At 34.4% G+C, this 22,013-nt stretch overlaps 2 protein-coding genes and 1 pseudogene across 2 annotated transcripts; all 3 read right to left on the bottom strand.

The window, feature by feature from the left end:
• Positions 1-2,567: 2,567 nt before the first annotated feature.
• LOC148628960 (actin, non-muscle 6.2-like) lies at positions 2,568-4,199 on the bottom strand. The gene is made up of 2 exons (XM_088541539.1): positions 4,071-4,199; positions 2,568-3,572 (listed from the first exon to the last, which is right to left on the bottom strand). Exons 1-2 carry the CDS (start codon positions 4,197-4,199, stop codon positions 2,568-2,570), a joined length of 1,134 nt encoding a protein of 377 aa, XP_088397665.1.
• A 7,713-nt stretch (positions 4,200-11,912) lies between these two features.
• On the bottom strand, positions 11,913-13,576 carry LOC148628959 (actin, cytoplasmic-like; annotated as a pseudogene).
• Positions 13,577-18,092: 4,516 nt separating this feature from the next.
• Positions 18,093-19,729, bottom strand: LOC148628958 (actin, cytoplasmic-like). The gene is made up of 2 exons (XM_088541512.1): positions 19,522-19,729; positions 18,093-19,222 (listed from the first exon to the last, which is right to left on the bottom strand). The coding sequence occupies exons 1-2, from the start codon at positions 19,645-19,647 to the stop codon at positions 18,218-18,220; spliced, it is 1,131 nt and encodes a 376-aa protein (XP_088397638.1). The 5' UTR covers positions 19,648-19,729; the 3' UTR covers positions 18,093-18,217.
• Between the last annotated feature and the right edge of the window lie 2,284 nt (positions 19,730-22,013).

The following is a 22,013-nucleotide window of genomic DNA, read 5'->3' as shown; positions in this document are numbered from 1 at the left end:
AACAGTTTTCTTTTGGCATTTTTTGCATGTGCGACTTTGAACATCTTTTTTCCCATCGCACAGAACTCAATAAAAGTTGGCATTATTTGTTCATTAGGGTATCCTAGACAAAATGACCGTTAGGATTTTTAATTCGTGAAAAAAACATGGCCACTGTTACTAAAAATAGAACAGGGGGATCGGAAGGCAGTTTTTTTGCAAATAACTCAAAAACTTTTGTCTTTAACAAAATTCTTACGGGATGAAATATTGTTCAGCATCTTGAGACGGACTTTTGCTCAAATTTTCAAAGCGATTCGTCAGCTGATGGACTAGTTACAGCCTCTGAACATTTTTGGGGCATTTTTCGCATTTGCGACTTTGAAAATCTTCATCTCAAAAACCATATCACAGAATTCAATGAAATGAAAGTTAGCATATTTGTTTCTTAATGTATCCACACAAAATGACTGCTGGGAATTTTGTTTCGTTAAAAAAGATCTAAAAATAGAAATAAGGGTCAGAAAACAGTTTTTTTGCAAATAAATCAGACACCATTGCCTTTAGCAAAATTATGGCAGTGTTATATTGTTAAGCATAATCAGACGGACCTATGGTAAAATTTTCTAAACGATTCGTCAGCTGCAGATGTAGGAGTTACGGCCACTGAAACATTTTTTTTTTGCGTTTTTCGCATGTGTAACTTTGAAAATCTCTTTTTCTAAAACCATTGTACCGAATTCAATGAAAGCCGCATAATTGTTCCTTAGAGTATCCCCCACGAAATGAACGTTAGGATTTGATTCGTGAAAAAAAACATGGCTGCCATTACTGAAAAAAAGAACATAGGGGTCAAAAGGCAGTTTTTGCAAATAACTCAAAAACCGTTGCCTGTAGCGAAATTCTGGCTGGAGATAATGCAGTTTAGCATCATGAGATGGACCTATGCCGAAATTTTCAAAACCATTCATCAACTTATGTAGGAGTTACGGCCCCTGAAACAGTTTTTGTGGTTTGTTTTCACATGTACAGCTTTGAAAATCTTCTTCTCAAAAACCATTTAAGTTCGTTTAATGAAAATAAGTTTAATAGTTCTTTGGTGTCTTGTGCTCAAAGTGACTGTTGTGGTTTTTTAATCCGTGAATAGATACAGCTGCCTATACTAAAAATGAAACATAGGGGTCGGAAGACGGTTTTTTGAACATAATTTAAAAAATTGTTGCCTTTAGCAAAATTCTGGTTCAGGTCATGAAAATGCTATTAAAACCATTTCCTGCATTTGACAATTCAGTTGATTTTAACATAGCCTGTCTCATTCCTCAAGTTTTTATTTTCAAATAAGCAAATGGTTAACCAGGTAATCGATTCAGGCTCTCTTGGGCCTCTAGTTTGTTTTTGTAACTGTTTTTGTTTGTTTTGTTTGATTGATTTTGGGGAAGGGATATTTTATCTGTCTTTATATCAGCTAATTTTAGTTAATAAAGAGACCGTTTTCTCAGATAAAGATGTTTTTAAAGTATATATTTTGTGTTAACGTATAACATGCGGTCGCTTCCGTAAATTTGAACCGGATTTTTTTATTGTATTTATTCTATTCTCAAACAGGAAAAAGAATACGATACATAAATGTATAATTTAATATGATAATTTTTACTGTAATAAAAGATGTCGTTTTACTTTATCTTGGATACAAAATTTTCCTATCACTTTAATCAATTAACAAGGTCATGAACTTCAAACCACGCCCATTTTAACCAGACTACTTTTACCAATGAAATAATCCTGTCTGAAAAAAGGCCTGTGTATGAGAATAAATAAGTATGAATTTATCATAATTTTTGCCAAAATATCAAATTATAAGGAATGTAACTAATATCTGAATACATTACCTTGTATAAAGATTTTTAGTTCGATTAACGCCTAACATAAAAAGCTTAGCGGTCTATTATGCGTAAATCGCACCCAGGTTCTCTATACAAGATAATATATTCAGATATTCGTTATATTCCTGAAGTAAACTTCATGAATTGCTTGTTTAGGTTTTGGGGTACAAGATAAAGACGGAAGTCTTCAGCAATGCAACATTACATTTGTATTGTATGTAATGTGAATGCAAAATGTTTTCTAAACTTTTCCTACAACTGCTGCATCACATCTTGTCTGTTATTTACGACTTTTTGTCCATTTGAATGTGTCGTGTATATTATGTTCCAGTCTCCACGGCCACAATAAGATGGATTAATCAGGGGCGGATCCAGACACTTTGAAATGGGGGGGGGGGGGGGTCCTAAGAAATATGGGGTGCTAGGACATTATTTGCCATTTTTTTTTCAATTTTACACATGAAAATGAAAAATTTTCCAATAATATGAAAGGGTTGCTAACCCCCTGCACCCCTTCGGATTCGCCACTGTTTACAGCTTTGTGTGTATGTTTCTAAATCATTTTTTTTCGGTAATTCATTCAAACTAAATATTGATTAGGTACGAACAGTCGTATACACATACTTTTATTTGGTACATACATATAACATCATACCATGGTGATACTGAAAATTGTTATACCAGTAAGACACTTCAAACATATAATTAGAAACACTTCCTGTGAACAATTGAAGGACCAGACTCGTCGTATTCTTGTTTGCTTATCCACATCTGTTGGAATGTTGAAAGTGAGGATAAGATGGAACCACCAATCCAGACAGAGTATTTCCTTTCTGGTGGAGCAATGATTTTAATTTTCATTGTGCTAGGTGCTAGTGATGTAATTTCTTTTTGCATTCTGTCGGCAATACCGGGAAACATAGTAGTGCCACCCGACAGGACAACATTAGCGTATAAATCTTTACGAATATCAACATCACATTTCATGATGCTGTTATATGTAGTTTCGTGGATTCCAGCTGCTTCCATTCCAATAAAGGATGGTTGGAATAGAGTTTCGGGACAGCGGAACCTTTCATTACCGATTGTGATGACCTGGCCGTCCGGAAGTTCGTAGCTCTTCTCCAGTGAGGATGAGGATGCAGCTGTCTGCATTTCTTGTTCAAAGTCTAAAGCTACATAACTAAGCTTTTCTTTAATGTCTCTGACAATTTCTCTCTCTGCTGTGGTGGTGAATGAATAACCACGCTCTGTGTTAATTTTCATGAGGTAGTCTGTAAGGTCACGTCCAGCAAGATCTAACCTAAGGATTGCATGGGGTAATGCATAGCCTTCATAGATGGGTACGGTGTGTGAAACTCCATCGCCAGAGTCCAACACAATACCGGTTGTACGACCAGAAGCGTAGAGAGACAGCACGGCCTGGATACCAACGTACATAGCTGGTGAATTGAAGGTTTCAAACATGATCTGTGTCATCTTTTCTCTGTTGGCTTTTGGGTTAAGTGGGGCTTCTGTCAGTAAAACTGGGTGTTCTTCTGGTGCAACACGGAGTTCGTTGTAGAAAGTGTGATGCCAGATCTTTTCCATATCGTCCCAGTTTGTGACGATTCCGTGTTCAATTGGGTATTTTAGTGTGAGGATACCTCTCTTGCTCTGGGCTTCATCTCCAACATATGTATCCTTTTGGCCCATACCAACCATCACACCCTGAAAAAGAGTCCAATTTCTTAAAAGAACAATCAGTGTGCTTCTAATGTCACCAATGGTTATAAGATAACCTCGATAATAGACTTTTCGATTTTCAGAAGCATATTACGATCCGCAAAATTCCATCAAAATATAATTGAAAAACGATTTGGGAATGAAAATAAAATGCAATAGTTGATAAATTATTGTGCAGTTAGTTGCGTCTGAAATATAGAGATGCACAATGTTGGGAGATCAGTAATATTTAATGCAAATTACAAAAAAAAAATATTGAACATATCATGTCCGTAAATTAAGATCTAAAGTCAATATTCGTATAAGGAGCATCCAAATCATTGTTTTAATATATGCTCGTTTCATTGAAACTAGGAGCTTCTTTTCATATTCATAAAGCATAAACATTTATAATATGCAACGCTTTGATTCTTACGTTAAATAACTAGTGTTTTTAACTGAATTTTAAGGGGTAAGTAAACATTATAAGTAAAAAGGTTTTACCTGATGCCTGGGTCTTCCGACGATGGAAGGGAAAACAGCTCTTGGAGCATCATCTCCAGCAAATCCTGCTTTACACATTCCAGATCCATTGTCTACTACCAAAGCGGCTACGTCGTCCATATCGCCCATTATTGAAAAATGTTCAGACCCCAAATGCCCACCTTTTCGAATGTAAGTCTAGGGGAAACTGAGTAGCTTTTTTTCTTATTTAAAAAGGATGTAACTACAGGGATGTACTAGCTCATTAATAGGATTAAAATGTATTTCGCAAATGTGAAAAAAAATCAGCTGATAAAGATATCCTGCATTCAGTTTCTATTATAGATGGCGTTGTACACCTCAAAAGTCAACATTTAATGTATTGAAATTATGATTAGTAGGCCTATGTCATCCTCTGAAGGTTTAACTAAATGAAACATTGATGTCAGGAGTTGAAAATTATTGACATTTCGTTCGTTGAATCGACGCCATTCGAAAGCATTCTCATATGTCCTAACTCGCTGGATTCATGAAGGCAATACCACCATTGACTCGGGTAGAAGTAAAAGGAACAGATAAAAATGGTGGTATTAGGCATTCTTTTGTGATATTTTCAATGAGTGGGCCCAGAAACTGACAAAAATACGAATTTAAATCAAAGAAACGAATTGGGAGGAAATAATTGTTCTCGAGAAAAAAGAGGGTGGCCGAGACCATTCGTGCCCCAAGTACCCTTTAATATTAACCAGGTCGATTCTTTTATAAAATGATGGTATTAGGCATTCTTTTGTGATATTTTCATTGAATGGGCCCAGAAACTGAAAATTTAAAAAAATCGGAAGGAAATGATGGTTCTCGAGAAAAACGGGGGTGGTCGAAACCATCCATGCCCCAAGTACCTGTGACTTCTGTGTGATTTTGCAAGATGACAGAAAAGAATGCCCCGTGTAATAGGTATGATCTACCTTAAGTGATGTCTGCGTTTTCATTTACGTGGTGTTAATTAACAACGGATTTAATTGTTTTTAAGAGTACTCTAAATCACTTAATGTATAGCAAATTATTTGTTACTCAAACAAAAAAAAACAACAAATACTATTTTAAGTGTCACCATTGTTTATATTACATATTACACATCAATGAAAGGGCATAGATGTCGTAAAATACGAATAAAACAATCCACAGAAAGCAAGATAAAATAATATTATATACTATATATGTAACGCTCAAAACGTATTGTATTAAATGAATGCATGTTTTCGTCTATAAAACAATTTATGTACACAAATGGCTAAAATTGGAACCATTTCTATATTTGGCATTAAAAATTCAAGTTTGTTATCGGTATCTAACAGGTAAAAAGTCCTTATTAAAAACACATGTATTGGTGAATAAAACTTCTCGTAAATTGGTGTAAAAATTACATTCAAACAAGAAGGATTTCTCAATTTTATTTGTTCATTGTGGTGGACGCGTTTTTTAACAAACGGTCGACATTCCAATGGGAACATATTGTGCTCCTCTACTTGCTGACCTATACCTTCACTCTTATGAGGCTGACTATATAACCTTCTGATCCAAAAGAAAGAACATCGTTTAGCCAAATCCTTTGATCTCAGTTTCCGCTATACAGATGATGTATTATCTTCAAACAATCCTAATTTCGGGGATTTGATACATCGAATCTACCCCAAGGAACTTGAGATAAAAGATACTACATACACAATGAAGTCAGCCTCATATCTTGACCTATGCTAAGAAATCGATGGTAAGGAAAAACTTTTGACCAAACTTTACGACAAACATGATGACTTTTCATTCAGTATTGTCAACTTTCTTTCATCTGTGGCAACATCCCTTCAGCACCTGCGTATGAGTGTTCATATCACAACTCATACGTTATGCCAGAGCTTGCCGAAATTACGCAGACCTTTTTGTATCGCGCTAGACTTTTAACAAGTAGGCTTTTTGAACAGGGTTATGTTACTACAAGATTGAAGTCATCACTACAGAAGTTTTATGGTCGTCATCATGAACTCGTGGATCGTTATGGTGTATCCATCTGTTCCAAGAAAACTGATTTGTTCAACGTGTCACAGTGTTCCTTTCCTCTTTCGTCTAACCCGGACTTGATTTTTATGAGCAACTCGGCGGGTGTTTCTAGAAAAGCAGAGGTTGCTTTCTCTACCGATGCACCTAGTCCATGCTCTCAGTTTTTAGTGAAGGCCGAGTTGCTTATTTGCTTTTGTTCCTTTGTATGTATTATTGCAGTTACTTTACATTCTTTGTTGTATATGTCTGTTTTCCATGTCTGGTCTTTGTCCCTGGATTACATTCTTATGGTTACCGCTAAAACCCTGTTTCCCTTGATTACTCTTTCAATGCTATTATCGTTACAGTAAATACACAAACGTTCTTTCAGAGCTATAGGTGGTCTATAATAACTACCAGTTGTTGTGAACCAGATCTGACAATGACAAAATACGTATGTTATTTCTATTTTTTTTAACAATTTTAACATAATTTTCTGCACAAACAGTATGTGTAAACAATCTATTCGCAGATACATTGTCATTCTATACTTCATGGTACCTTGACTTTCCGTCGGTAATACGAATAATTCCCATACCTTGTCCAAGTTAGCAACATCACATACATCATTAACTATCTTATGTTACTTCTATTACTTGTATTACTTCCGAACACGTATAAAGACTTTACGATTTTGGAAAGGTGTCAACGCTGCAAACCAGAAATTTCGTTCAAGTTGTTATTAAGACGTGAACAGAGTAGACCTCCCCACATCTTATCCACAATATCTCTTAGGCCTTTTATTTTTCACCTTACAAACGTTTTGTCTTAACAACAGCTATTCTATTATTAACACTAACAAGTCAACTTAATGCGTGGGCTGACTCTTCAAGTTATTGCTCAACTAAAACTCTCAAATTTGGTATCACTCGATAGATAATTTAATTTTCTACTGAAATAAACCACGAAAAACTAATTTTAAGAAAGAATTTTTAAAAAATGTTGAAAATATTACCCCTACTCCTAGAAAACTGGTCTAAGTATCAAACAGAATTCTTATTCACAGCATACTGACATCATATTTTAGGTATTCATAATTAAGACAATGATGTTCTTAATATATGTGATCAATTAAGGCGTTTAGATTTTCTTTTTGGTGTACAATAACTATAAAATCGTAAAAAGGGGAATTTTCAGAATTTCAGAATTTCTTCTATATCACCCGTTATTTCCCTTTTTTCAGAATACCGTAATTTAATCAAGATTTGTGTGATACAGTACATTAATATAGTATCTTAGCTTCGAAATGAGCCCAAGTAATAAATATTTGTACTTTTCTCAGTCAAGTGCGGTGAAAAAAAGTCATCCCTACCCATGAAAAAAATACCTCAACATGAACCAAAATGTTAATTATTGATATATAAATGGTATACAATAGACAAGTTGGGTATTGTTGTTTTAATTATCGATGTATCCAACATATCTTATCATTTCAGGCGCGTATTTTTCAGTTTCAATACGACAATAATGAGTTTTTCATAAAAAGGGAAATTTTCGGATTTTCATATTTTCTTCCATTTCAACGGTAATTGGCATTTTTTTTCAAATACCGTAGTTCAAATAAGGTTTTGTATATTTAAATACAATTACATAGTGTCTTAGTTTTGTAATGAGCCCAAGTAATAAATATTTGAACTTTTCCAAGTCCAATTAGGTGAATAATTGCCACCCCCACCCATGAAAAGAATACCTAAACATGAACCAAAATGTTAATTTTTAGCATATAATTGATGTAAAAAGACAATTTGGGTACTATTGTTTTGATTAACGATGTATTTAACATATCTACTCATTTCAGGCGAGTTATTTTCAGTTTCAATGTGACAATAATGAGTTTTTCATAAAATGGGGAATTTTCGGATTTTTATATTTTCTTCCATTTCACATGTAATGGGCAATGTCTTTCAAGTACTCTACTTCAAACAAGCTTTTGTATATTCAAACACATTTATGTAGCATCTTACCCTTCTAATGAGCCAAGGCAATGCACAATTAAACGTCTTTCCAGGGTTATTTGGATGAAAGAATTGTACCCCTACCCACTAAAATCTGCCCGATTGTGAAAGAAAATGATCGTTTATAACATACACGAACTGTAAGCAATGTCTGTTGGCATTTTTTATGGAGATCTTCTTGTATCAATCAAGCAAAATTATGTTTTTATTGTCTCGAAGACGACAAAATTTTCAAAAAGGGAAGTTTAAGAATAAAACAGATTGTCACACATTTTAGAACGTAAATTGTATACATTTTTTTTTAAATATCACAGTTTTAACCCATAACCCTAAGTGTTACCGCAACTTCTTGGTACCATTGTAAAGCTGAGACATTAGGCTACACGATAACGTCTAAATTTGTTTAGTTTGTTTACACATGATATCCCAGGAAGGCTTAGACGCTCAAACAATTGAGTCACAAAAATCTTGGCTTTTTTTACCCAGTGGGGTACAAATGTAGGCTTATACTGAACAGGAATCCGAGAATATTCTTTGGCGACAAATTGATTCGGTAATGGGAGGTATAAAGGTACCTAAAAATCACCATGAAGTTGATGAGTGGGGGCGCACGGTGGTCCCTCCTAGCCCATGGACTAACTCATATTACTGTTTCATTAGAAAAGAGAGAGCCTAATTATAAAAAAAGAGAAATTTCAGAGTTGTTCTTTTTATTGTTTCAGCTGAATTTCTGTAGACAAAGCATATTAACAAGTCATAGAAATCAGTTGAAAGAAATAACTTGTTTCAAATTAACTCACAGTTTCATTTCGTTACTGAACATGATCATTGACGTAAATGGGACAAGTTAATTCCGTCCTTTAATACTTTTTTTATTTGATATATGTTATGTTCCAATGTATGTAAAAATTTTGTTTGTTATTTATTTTGTTTTGAACTATTTGATTTATTTGGTTTTGAACACTTATTCAACTGGTAAAAAAAATCATCTGATCATAAGCTTGGAAACTCAACACATGTGTAGTAGCTCAATTGAAAAATCCTGCATGTAAAATTACAAAAGTATTTTTTGTTTACGTTTTTAAGTTCTTAAAAGTTTCATAAATAAAATTGATCTGGTGGTATTCTGACATTTTTTTGCATGGTTTAGCCATTAAATGGGGCCATGACAAACATCTAACTCAACCACTAAAACAAATACGCATTTCCCCCATCATGTAGATTTTTCCAATTTTGATCAACAGATTTGCTTAGTTTTTTTTAAATAACTTCCAGTTTATTTACAATAAGCGATATGACTAATTGTTTTAGATAAATTAAAGAAGTCAAAGAATAAGTAATGCAGAATAAACGAACTGTATTGTTTGCAAAGAAGGAACTTGATTGCAAAGAAGTAAGGGGAATAGTGGTTGTATCCTCTTGTTAGGCCTAGTAGGGCGATAAGTGGTCAAATAATAGCAGTTAATTAGTTAGTACCGCAATGAACCCTGTAAAAATGCCATAAAGTTGTTAAAAAATCAAGACAACACATCATTTTAATTTAATTCAGAAAGCACAGGGTTTGGGTCACAAATTTCCTTTTGATTAGACTCTGTCATGAGCCTTAATTAATATCAAATAAAACTAAGGACCATCCCAATCGTTTGTTGAAGAGATATTTGCGTTAATTTCTTAATAAATAGATAATATTGTCGAAGTTTTAACTTTATAAGCGGAAGATTCGACCTTTATTTACTTGGATAAGTTATAGTACCCAAAAAACATTAATGCATCTTTCCATTGATAAATGATATAGCCGTGTACCCTATACGCACGTTTTACTCAAAAGCTAATTAAAAGCTCGCTCTTTTAATACCTTTCTGCAAAATCACTTCCAACTTAATTACCTTTTGTCGCATTCTTAACTAAAACAGAGAAAATAAGCTACAACTTCAAATTGCCGTTTTGGTTTGATTCGATTTAAGGCATTTACATAGTTTCTTTCATCCCCAGACTGATTATCTGTTTTCTAAAGCTATATGGAATGCTTGTACAGGTACGATTTAACCAATGCTAAACATAAAATCCAACCAGGAATTAATGCTGAGGTCAAATGTCATTTTAATTAAGCGAACATAATTCTTTCTTTCAAAATGGGACCACAAGTTGCTTGAAACAAACTCAAACATAACAACAATCATAACACTTGAGAATCCTACATTTTTGGCTCTGATGCTGCTGAGGAGAGGTTACACGTGCACATCCTACCGAAATTTGCAATATCTATATGATACGTATTTTTGAAATTGAGAAGGGTTTATTTTCAATTATAGAGAAAACATTTATCACCCCTACCCTAAAACACAGGTAAATCAGTCTTCACAGGATAAAATCCCCTGTTTTTTTTATTAGAAAGGAATAATGATTTATCCATAATATTGGTGATATATTTTCCATCGCAAACAAATAAGGCCATAAAAATTATATCAACAATGTATACTAAACGTTCGGCATTCCAACGGGAACAAATTGTGCTCCTCTACTCGCTTACTTATTCCTTCACTCTAATGAGGCTGACTTTATAACTTTCTGATCCAAAAGAAAGAACATCGTTTAGCCAAATCCTCTGATCTCAGTTCCACTATATAGATGACGTATTATTGTTAATCCTAGTTTCGGGAATTTTATACATCGAATCTAGCCAAGAACTTGAGAAAAAAAGGTTATTACACTGATACGTCAGTCTCTAATTAGGCTTCTGGAACAGGGTCAAGTTCCTGCAAGATTGAAGTCATTACTACGAACGTTTTATGGTCGTCATCATGAACTCGTGGATCGTTACGATTTATCCATCTGCACCATGATAACCGTATCGGTCGCCGTGCCATATTTTACGTTCGTATTTTCGACTACCCCGGACTTGATATTTTCTGTTTCTAGAAAAGCAGAAGACGCTTACCTTACTGATGCTGGTCCATGCTCTTCATTATGCTCTTTATTGTGTGTTTCTGTTTTCCTTGCATAGTCTTTGTTCTTGGGTTCCATTCTTTTAACTTTCATTCCTTGAGTACTCTTTCCGTTATATATATGTATATCTGTAGTTTTGTGTATTTTTTACTAGTTTTACATGACTGTCATACTGAAATTAATTCTTTAATACAACCTCGCTATTCCGAGGGATGTCTCTATTTTGCCATATTGAATGAATTTTGTAGAACCACATCGCTGTTCCGAAGGATGTCTCTACTATGCCATATTGAAATGAACTTTGTAGAACCACCTAACTGTTCCGACTGATGTCTCTACAAAGCCATATTGAAATGAATTTTGTAGGACAACCTCGCTGTTCCGAGGGATATTTCTACTACGCCGTGTTGAAATGAATTTTGTAGAACAACCTATGTCCTTGCTCTACTTTTATGCACTATTCTCAACTTCTTATATTTTTCTCTTTGCAGAATATCTGTATTGTATTTGTTATTTTCATAAATTGTACTTTGTGAGTAAAGAGTTCAAAATTTGTGGTTATTTCAGAAGGCATTTCTAAAAACAAATTGCTTGAAACGCATACTAAAAAGGGACAACAGGATTTTTGTAAAACTCAAGAATAATGTCCCATAAAGGACAGGTTTCGGATCAACAGCTTTTTCTCTTCGGCAACATCAGGTCTCGAACAATTCGTCAACCTAGTCCTGAAATTCTATCATGATCATTATTATCATTGATTAAAATATTTGAGAAATATACACAAACAATCATATCAACATATTTTATACTAACAAACATACATAACATTATACCACAGTGATACTAAAAATCATTATACCAGTTAGACACATTAGAAGCACTTTCTGTGAACGATAGAAGGACCAGACTCATCGTATTCCTCCTTGCTGATCCACATCTGTTGGAATGTTGAAAGTGAGAATAAGATGGAACTACCAATTCAGACAGAGTATTTCCTTTCTGGTGGAGCAATGACCTTGATTTTCATTGTGATTGGTGCAAGTGATGCAATTTCTTTTTGCATTCTGTCGGCAATACCGGGAAACATAGTAGTACCACCCGACAGAACAACATTAGCGTATAAATCTTTACGAATATCAACATCACATTTCATGATGCTGTTATATGTAGTTTCGTGGATTCCAGCTGATTCCATTCCAATAAAGGATGGTTGGAATAAAGTTTCGGGACAGCGGAACCTTTCATTACCGATTGTGATGACCTGGCCGTCCGGAAGTTCGTAGCTCTTCTCCAGTGAGGACGATGATGCAGCTGTCTGCATTTCTTGTTCAAAGTCTAAAGCTACATAACATAATTTTTCTTTAATGTCTCTGACAATTTCTCTCTCTGCTGTGGTGGTGAATGAATAACCACGCTCTGTGTTAATTTTTGTGATGTAGTCTCTTAGATCACGACCGGCGAGATCTAATCTAAGGATTGCATGGGGTAATGCATAACCTTCATAGATTGGTACGGTGTGTGAAACTCCATCGCCAGAGTCCAACATAATATTGGTTGTACGACCAGAAGCGTAGAGAGACAGCACGGCCTGGATACCAACGTACATAGTTGGGCAATTGAAAGTTTCAAACATGATTTGTGTCATCTTTTCTCTGTTGGCTTTTGGGTTAAGTGGGGCTTCTGTCAGTAAAACTGGGTGTTCTTCTGGTGCAACACGAAGTTCGTTGTAGAAAGTGTGATGCCAGATCTTTTCCATATTGTCCCAGTTTGTGACGATTCCGTGCTCAATTGGGTATTTTAGTGAGAGTACCTCTCTTGCTCTGGGCTTCATCTCCAACGTATGCATTTTTTTGACCCATACCAACCATCACGCCCTGAAAAAGAGTTAAACTTATAAAAAGATCAATCAATGTACTTCTCGTGTTACAAAGAATTTTAGGATCGAACGAGTTTTTAGTCTTGGTTGCTTCCGTAAGAATAAACATGAAAAAAAAACAATTTTGATCCGTAAAGTTTCAACAAAATCTGATTTAAAAAAAATGATATACGATATTTAACAAAATCTGATTGAAATTGAAATTCGTTCTTTTACAAAATCTGATAGAATATAATATTTGATGGTTAACACAAAATCTGATTGATAGTCGTATGCGATAGTTAACAAAACACTGTATCGTTAACTTCTGACATAAAGATACGTACAGATCACCACGTAATACAAAGAATGCTTCGTTTCATTTTTATAAAATATTGAAAATCTTGGACATTTTTTTGATATGCTGAGTTTTGGTTTATAAGTTCACTTTTTTTACTGAAATGTTTAGGAATAAGCCTGCACCGTTCTTGTAATATTCAAGAAATTCAGTTTGCCATAATAAAAACCATTACAAGTAAGAATATTTTGACCAGATGTCTACGTCTTCCAACGATGGAAGGGAAAACAGCTCTTGGGGCATCATCTCCAGCAAATCCTTCTTTACACATTCCACATCCATTGTCAACTACCAAAGCGGCTACATCGTCCATGTCGCCCATTATTGAAAAATGTTCAAACTTCAAATGCCCACCTTTTCGAATGTAAGTCTAGGGGAAACCGAATAGCTCATTTCTTATTCAAGAAGGATGTATCATAATCTCAGGGATTCACTAGCACACTAAAGGGATTAAAAGTTGTTGTTTTTTTTACAAAATTAAAGCAAATAAGCAGATAAGACATCCTGCATTCAGTTATAATTGCAAATGGGATTTTGTTAACGCGTGAACAGTGTTGGAGTATTTGTGTCATAAGTGTTTGAAACCATTTCTTCTAGATCACAATAAAACAATAAACATTGCCTTGAAAGCTTAAATTGGTGGATAGTTGTCTTAATTCAACACCAGAGAAAAATATATAACTATTCAAAATTTAAGTATTACATACATAAAGCGAGTGGTATCTTCATACTTCTGAGTTCTTACTTCGTCCTTCAGCGTTCTTATTTCATACTCATAGTTTTTTTCATCAAACTTCAGATTGCTTGCTTCATACATTAGAGCGGTATCTTCATACTTTAGAGTTCTTACTTCGTAATTCAGAGTTCTTATTTCATACTTCCAGAGTTCTTACTTCATATTTTAAAGAGTTATTACTTAATACTTAAGAGTTTTTACTTGATACTTCACAGTTCTAACGTCATTCTTCATATTTCTTTTCTAATATTTCATGGTTACTACAGAGTTCTAATTTCATACTTTCAGAGTTTCAATGAAGATTCACTTTTCAATGTTCCATTTTTCAGATTGTGTTTTTCTGACTTCCGAGAATATATTTATAGAGTGATTAGGGGAACCAAGATTCTGAATTTAAATAATATAATGCAAGGATAAAGACCCGTCAAGGAAAACAGACACACACGAAAAAGAACATGAAATGAGTAAAATATAACATGCTAAGAAACAAATGCAAATGAGCTATTCAGAATCAGTAAAAAAACTATGAGAATGGTTACACCGGTATGGTAAGCGTCTTCTGCTTTTCCAGAAACTTCCACCGAGTTGCTCATAGAACAAATCGTTACGTACATAAATAAATTGTCAACAGCTAACACAATACGATAATGAAGACTGATGACCTCAAAAACTTGATTTTGCAGAAGTATTCTCAAAGACAGTAATTACAAAATATGACATGGGCAAAACCTTAAAAAATTTGGTTCGCTACGCTCGCCATATTTTCATAAATTAGAAAAGTATACATGTTTAAATACTCCACACGTTTTATGCAACACCCAAATAGTCTGCAGTGGCAATATTAAATACATGTACATAAATGACTTCACTGGGGTAATGTGTAGTTGAATATTGCAACTGTAGATTTCATTCATAAACATAGATATGCGAATCTGTCCCCTAAAAAGTCCCTAGCAACATTTCCCGCTAAATTTGGGACGTCGTTTTTAAGTTCAGGAATGTCACCTGTCAGATATAGTAGAGACTATGCCTTGTATTATAGAGAATGAACTTCATTTAATTATGTCTTTAATAATAAACTTAAAAAGTAACACATGCTATGGAAAATAAAATTTTTTGCCTAAAAAAATTGACAGGCCACCTAAGAATCTAATGGTCGCCCCCTAGTTATTATTTAATGAAATAATGTTTCTAATGTGTTTTTGGACTTAATAATTTGAAGCAAATACTGACACTGTGACTTCTAGTGATAAAAAGGGTCAGTGTTGCAAATTCCCCAAATGTTTGCCCTCTTTCATCGCTAAAATGCCTCTTACCCGAAAATTCCCGCAATTTTCTTTTATTCCTGCTTCAAAAGTTTTTCAATCCCCCCCCCCAAATAATGGCCCGTTTTCCCCACCTCTCAAAACAGTGCTCCTCCTCCTTTTTTGTCACTTTGTCAAATCACAAAGTATTGTTTTGGTGCATAAATCTCACTTTTATCTTCAGTTATTGTTCCATTATTTTTTATTTACAAATAGCACGAGTGCATTACTTTTATATACTACTCATGCATTACATAAAAAGACGCCGAACTTTTCCTCTACGCTATTTTTTCTTTTTTTTCTTCTTTCAGTCAGACAGTTCCTTCATCTTGCATGTCATTTTTGATATTGAAAAATTAAAATTAGCCTATAAACTACCATACAAGTAAATCGACAATCGATGTAACTACCATAAAGTTAGAATACACTCTGTCGTTCAAGTCACTGGTGGGCGTGTTTATTTTGAACCTGTCTTTTTTTGCCAGTCTGCAATAGTAGGCAACTACCTACACGTATCTGTGGAATTAATGGCCCTGCATACAATGATAAACAATGTTCGGTTAGATCTTTTTTCGTTCCGTTTTCAGTCTCTTCCATTTACCGTAACCAAATTGCATTTTTGTCGTATTCTAAATTATAACAGAGGTTTAAAATGGAAGTTTATAGTCTTAAAAAAATGTCGTTTTTTTGTTTCTGTTTTTTGTTTGTTTGTTTGTTTGTTTTTGTTTTGTTTTGTTTTGTTTTGTTTTGGGTTTTGTTTATGTGTGGATGTTTTGTTTGATTTACGTATTTAACCCAAAGACGGATTATTTGTTTCTAAAGCTATAGGGAATCCTGGTATATATACGGTTATGGTGTACAACTTACTATTTACAATTTAACTAATGCAATATTTAAAAAAAAAACGCACTAAAATCGTTTAGACAGCAAAATTCATTACTTAAATTCCCTTGCTTTTTATAAGAAGAAAAATGATTTTACTATCATATTACGCACCATCATTTTCACTGTGAATTTAAAACGATGTCATACTTCGCAAAATTTCCAGTAGAAAATGTCATGTATTACACGTAGCTAGCGCTTCCTGTATCGTCTGCAGTACAGCCGCTGATCATCCCATTCCCGGACTTCGGCGATGGTATCAAGCAATTCATCAACCTGGTCCCGAGAAAAGCTGCTGTAAAAACCAACATCAAAAACACATGGTACCAACATCAGGTCTCGAACAATTCATCAACCTGGTCCAGAGAAAAGCTGTTGTACAAACCAACATCAAATACACACCTAGTCCCTAGAAAAGCTATTGTGCAAACCAACATCAAATACACAAGATACCAACAAGATACAGTAAATAAAAGATCCTAGATTTGTTGTCTGTTTAAACCTCATCTATACCCAGATGTGTTGAACCCATAGACTCAACACAAACTTAGAGGTCAGAAGATACAACAAAGCTGTCTGTTATACACTTTGACAAGTTTGAGAACGTTGAAGTTCCAATTGTCAACATTTCATTTCTTCTTCAGAAATGGAAGTTGTTTCAGTATATGAAGTTTTGATCTTAAAAGTCTTATGTATTACGTTTCACTAGACGTTTCGACCATAGTATCGATTTTCTTAATCAGACTTTATAATAAGCAGATTATACAACTACAACTTGGAAGTTGGCTTTTTTACCCATCGGTCAAGCTCGTCGCTTCATAATGCTAAAGTCATCCCATAACCGTATTAGGGTTATCCAATAACCTTATTTAGGTCATCCCATAACCTTATATGGGTCAGTTATAAACAATCTTCATCTGTCATAAACGTTATTTCCGACAGTCAACCGGTTTTATTTGGGTTCGGGCACTTTGTTTCTATGTTTTGAGGTTCTTTGTGACATGAAAAACTTGTATCTCGTCTGTTGTTTTCAGGTTTCTGTCTAGTGTTTTCAAGTTATTTCCCTTCCTTTTGGTATTTCTAATTTTTTGGCAAACCATACTAACGGTTCACGCTTGTTACAAGTATGTAATAGTTACCTTCATCACTACTATTGCCATTATTGATTATATTATTTTTTTTTTGTGTGTTTCTGTTCAAACTTTTCACATGTAAGTTTTTGCAACAGAGTTATATATCTTCGATTTTGCGTGTACAGTTTGTTCACCTTCAGAAAGGAACATCATATTGGCATATGTAGTTTTTTTTTTCCTCCCATTTTCCCCCTTTATTTTTATTATTTTCCGCTGTATTTGTTGCATGTTATCCTTGGATTCGATCATGTTTGCTTTGTTTTTGTTTGTTTGTTTGTTTTTGTTTTTGTTTGTTTGGTTTTTTTTGGGGGGGAGGGGGGTACGACTTGATATTACTTCTTCACTTAAGATAATGCATTATTTGTTTTTAATGAATAGTTTTGTTCTGAAGCCTTTTAAGCTTAATTCCAGGAAGTGCTTCTAACACAAATATTCACTGAACTCTTTAAATGTACCTAAATTTAGCTATTTTCGTACATTTTGTTGATTTCGCACTGCTTTCGGGACAATAAAACACGTTATCCAAGTTCTTCATCGGTATTTAAACTGTATACTAATAATAATACAGTTAATCGGAATGAAGGAGAACATAAATAAAAGGTAGGTTTGAAACTAAAAAAACAACAGAACCAGAACGTTCAGATTGTACCAAAGCAAGGTTGAGTACCAAACGGAGAAAAGTATTTCTCAAAATATTTTTTTTTTTGCTTTTACTTCCGAAAAAAATTGTGTGGAATAGACAACCTGTTAACCACCTAAGCTTAATACGATAACATCATCACATACTTTATCATTTTTTTTATTTTAATAATAATTTCTTTCAGAATATTTCATCTAATATATTACACAATGAATTAAACCATTTACAACAAAAAGGTGACATTTCAACTAGAATAGTAAAGTCATCCTTAGAAACATTTCCTGTGTACAATGGATGGACCGGCTTCATCGTACTCTTGCTTGCTGATCCACATCTGTTGGAATGTTGAAAGTGAGGCTAAGATGGAACCACCAATCCAGACAGAATATTTCCTTTCTGGTGGTGCAATTACCTTGATTTTCATTGTTTGTGGGGCTAAAGCGGTTACTTCCTTTTGCATACGGTCAGCAATACCGGGGAACATAGTGGTTCCTCCGGACATGACGATGTTAGCATATAAGTCCTTACGGATATCGACGTCACATTTCATGATACTGTTGTATGTTGTTTCGTGGATTCCAGCATTTTCCATACCAAGGAAAGAAGGTTGGAATAAGGACTCTGGACAACGGAATCTTTCGTTCCCAATGGTAATGACCTGACCGTCAGGAAGTTCGTAGCTCTTCTCCAGTGAGGATGAAGAAGCGGCTGTGGCCATTTCTTGTTCAAAGTCTATTGCTACGTAGCACAGCTTTTCTTTAATGTCTCTAACAATTTCTCTTTCAGCAGTAGTTGTGAATGAATAACCACGCTCTGTAAGAATTTTCATCATGTAATCTGTCAGGTCACGTCCAGCGAGATCGATTCTCTGGATGGCGTGAGGCAAAGCGTATCCTTCATAGATTGGTACAGTATGTGACACACCATCACCGGAGTCCAACACAATACCAGTTGTACGACCAGAAGCGTAAAGAGACAGTACAGCCTGGATACCAACGTACATAGCTGGTGAATTGAAGGTTTCAAACATGATCTGTGTCATCTTTTCTCTGTTGGCTTTTGGGTTAAGTGGGGCTTCTGTCAGTAAAACTGGGTGTTCTTCTGGTGCAACACGGAGTTCGTTGTAGAAAGTGTGATGCCAGATCTTTTCCATATCGTCCCAATTTGTGACGATTCCGTGTTCAATTGGGTATTTGAGTGTGAGAATACCTCTCTTGCTCTGGGCTTCATCTCCAACGTATGCATCCTTTTGGCCCATACCAACCATCACGCCCTGCAAAAGAATTGTATTACTCAGGAAACAAGCAAGGTGCTTCTAATGTATAATAGAATTATTGGACCAAACAAGATAAAAGTCTTCTAGTTGTTTTAAGAAGCATTAACGAGAAAATCAACATTGCAATCCGCAAAGTTTCTTACGTTATATAATTTTTAACTAAAATATATAGAAGTAAGTCAGCATAGCGCTTCTAGAATTATTCTTTATTTGTTTTATGCAGTATAATTTTTGTATAATACAAAAAATTATGAGCTTGTTACTGTAAAAGTCAATAAAAAATCAATGTATTTTACCTGATGTCTGGGTCTTCCGACAATGGAAGGGAATACAGCTCTTGGAGCATCATCTCCAGCGAATCCTGCTTTACACATTCCAGATCCATTGTCTACTACCAAAGCAGCTACGTCGTCTTCAGCCATTATTGAGGTATAACAGAGTAATGAGTCGAAGTAACCTAGAGAGTGAACACCGGTTCAAGTGATAGTCACAGGAAGATGTAGAGATTTTTGTTGGCTACAAGAGGGATTAAACCACTGTCGGTATGTCATAATGTGACCAAATAAGGGAACAAATTATAGCTATTGTTTCATCGGATTGTATGCGTCACTTAAGTCATCCTGTTTTCCTTGTAGAGCATGGACTAATCCATCCGTTTACATGTAGAGACTATTGCTTTTTTGTCGTTTGAAATGCATATTAAAGATAAAACAATGATCAGAAAGTTCAATGAAAATATGTGCATTAACTGTAAAATTCAAATATGTACATTTATTTGTAAATACTTGAAAAATTTCCATCTCCAAATATGTAAGCCCTTTAACTACTTATGAAACAAATTAAAAACTTCCTGAACATAAATTATCGCGATTTCGCTGACATATATTGAAGGCAAAATAATTAGCTTGTTATATTTTTGTTGAATGTTTGATGATCGATCTGTTGTTTAGTTGTTTTTCTTCTTCATTGTTATTAAACAAAAAGTAAACAAACATTTAATGTTTATAATTAATATGATAATGCATAATTTCAGATTTATATAGTCTTCAACATTTGACAGTTAGAATTTGCTAAGATGATATATATAGTTAGGCTTGGTTTTTAAAGATGCAGGTTGACAGCATACCATTTCCAAGCATCGCCGTTATAGAATGATAACACCACGCATGAGCTATCCTGGGCAAGGCAAATCGATAAAAGTGCTACGTGTTCTCCCTGGAAATGTTTTGATTATTTTTCTCTTCTTGTCCTAATATCCGGACTGAGAATTTTGTTACCAGTAAAAAGCATGCAAGGTATTATAATAGTTTTGTTTATGATTGTTTTTGATTTACATGAAAACAATGTTAGGTCTTAGTTTTTGAGAAATAGCGTACTCTGTAGATATACTTGATAGACTAGAATATGATAGGTCCCTAACTACTGGCTTAAAAGTAAATTTAATGATAGATGCTTATATATACTTAATTTCTCACAAACCGCAATTACCGTGGTATACATACAGTTGTTAATTTTCGGTCTTGCTTTATCCGAATTTCAAGATTGTGTTTCTGTTCGTATAGAAAAAAAAGTGCTGACAAATAAGTAATGGAATTCACCACCAATGTGCTCATGTTTAAGTACATATATGGCGATAGTAATCAACATGTCTTCCTCTTCCCGGTTCAGTCGATTAATCTACTAAGTGAAATGGAGTTTTTGAAAAGTCTGAAAGTCCTATATTTTGATTTTAACTTCAAATGGAAAATGTTTAATAAAAAATGTTGATAAGTGATTTTGATGATCATTGTAAAGGCGGAAGTACATATTGCACATTTTACAAATTCTTCAAAAAGGTTTTTTTTCACAAAAGCTTATAGCCAATCATAATACATGTGCGTGCATAAAAGAATTTCTGAAAAATACGTACATATACATTCAACAAAATATTAGGTAGCTTTTCAAGCATTCTACGAAATTGTCTGCATCGGTAACTAATAAATCTAAATTTAGAACCATCCTCGGATTCTCGCGTTTTAGATAGTACAGTACAGTTAGGTCATTTCTGAAAATTTTTGTTTCATTTTGTTGAAATAAAGCTATTTTGAAGCACTCCGCACAGAAATTTCTAGTGTTTTGTCATAAAAAGTGCAGATTTTTTAAATCCTTGGTGTGTGGAGGTTCAATTCATTTATAAGTAACTTAGTGATTATTGTTATAAAATCTAGTAGCCATGGTAACATACTGAAAAAAAATGTTACTGAGTTTTAGTACAAATCAGAGGTGTCTTTCCAAAACTAACAGCCAATTACTATGTTTTATAAAATATCAGGCACTTAGACACTACCACAGGATGAAAGCATGCATGGAGTAGGTGGAAAAAGGGTAAAAATAATAAGACCCTTTTCGATTCATTCTCTCACAATCTTAGTTCCAAAAGGTCGTGCGAAATAAGGTATTTTGAAAATCAGCCATCTGATGCTGAGGAGAGAACCTAATACGACAGGGGATGGAAACGTTCCGGATACCATTCTTCCTTTAAATTACACCTGTTTACCATTACATGTATTACATCTGTCTATGTATAAATGCTTAACTACATTTAAACAATGTATCCACCAAAATTCAACTTTTAATTTTAAGTTTTACAAAATTTGACCGGGGTAACTTGGTGTGCGAAACAGTGCGCCTTAATGTAACCGTATAGTGCACCCTTAGCAACGCTTTGTTACAACAAATATAAAAAAAGAACATGTATTTTGTAACAGATCTACTGGACTCTTCAAATGAACTTTTCTGTGACATTAGC

This window comes from Perna viridis, chromosome 1 (assembly GCF_037379345.1).
Source record: "Perna viridis isolate PV_CMFRI_1.1 ecotype Kerala chromosome 1, ASM3737934v1, whole genome shotgun sequence".
NCBI classification, from domain to species: domain Eukaryota; kingdom Metazoa; phylum Mollusca; class Bivalvia; order Mytilida; family Mytilidae; genus Perna; species Perna viridis.
The sequence above is the reverse complement of the archived record's forward strand: the minus strand, read 5'-3'. Positions and strand labels throughout refer to the sequence as shown.

Excerpts from the sequence above, each read along its gene's own strand:
- LOC148628960 (XM_088541539.1), bottom strand. The coding sequence starts at position 4,199 with ATGGGCGATATGGACGACGTAGCCGCTTTGGTAGTAGACAATGGATCT. Across the intron at positions 3,573-4,070 it reads TCGGAAGACCCAGGCATCAG|GGTGTGATGGTTGGTATGGG; the intron begins GTAAAACCTTTT and ends ACTCTTTTTCAG.
- LOC148628958 (XM_088541512.1), bottom strand. The coding sequence starts at position 19,647 with ATGGCTGAAGACGACGTAGCTGCTTTGGTAGTAGACAATGGATCTGGA. Across the intron at positions 19,223-19,521 it reads TCGGAAGACCCAGACATCAG|GGCGTGATGGTTGGTATGGG; the intron begins GTAAAATACATT and ends ATTCTTTTGCAG.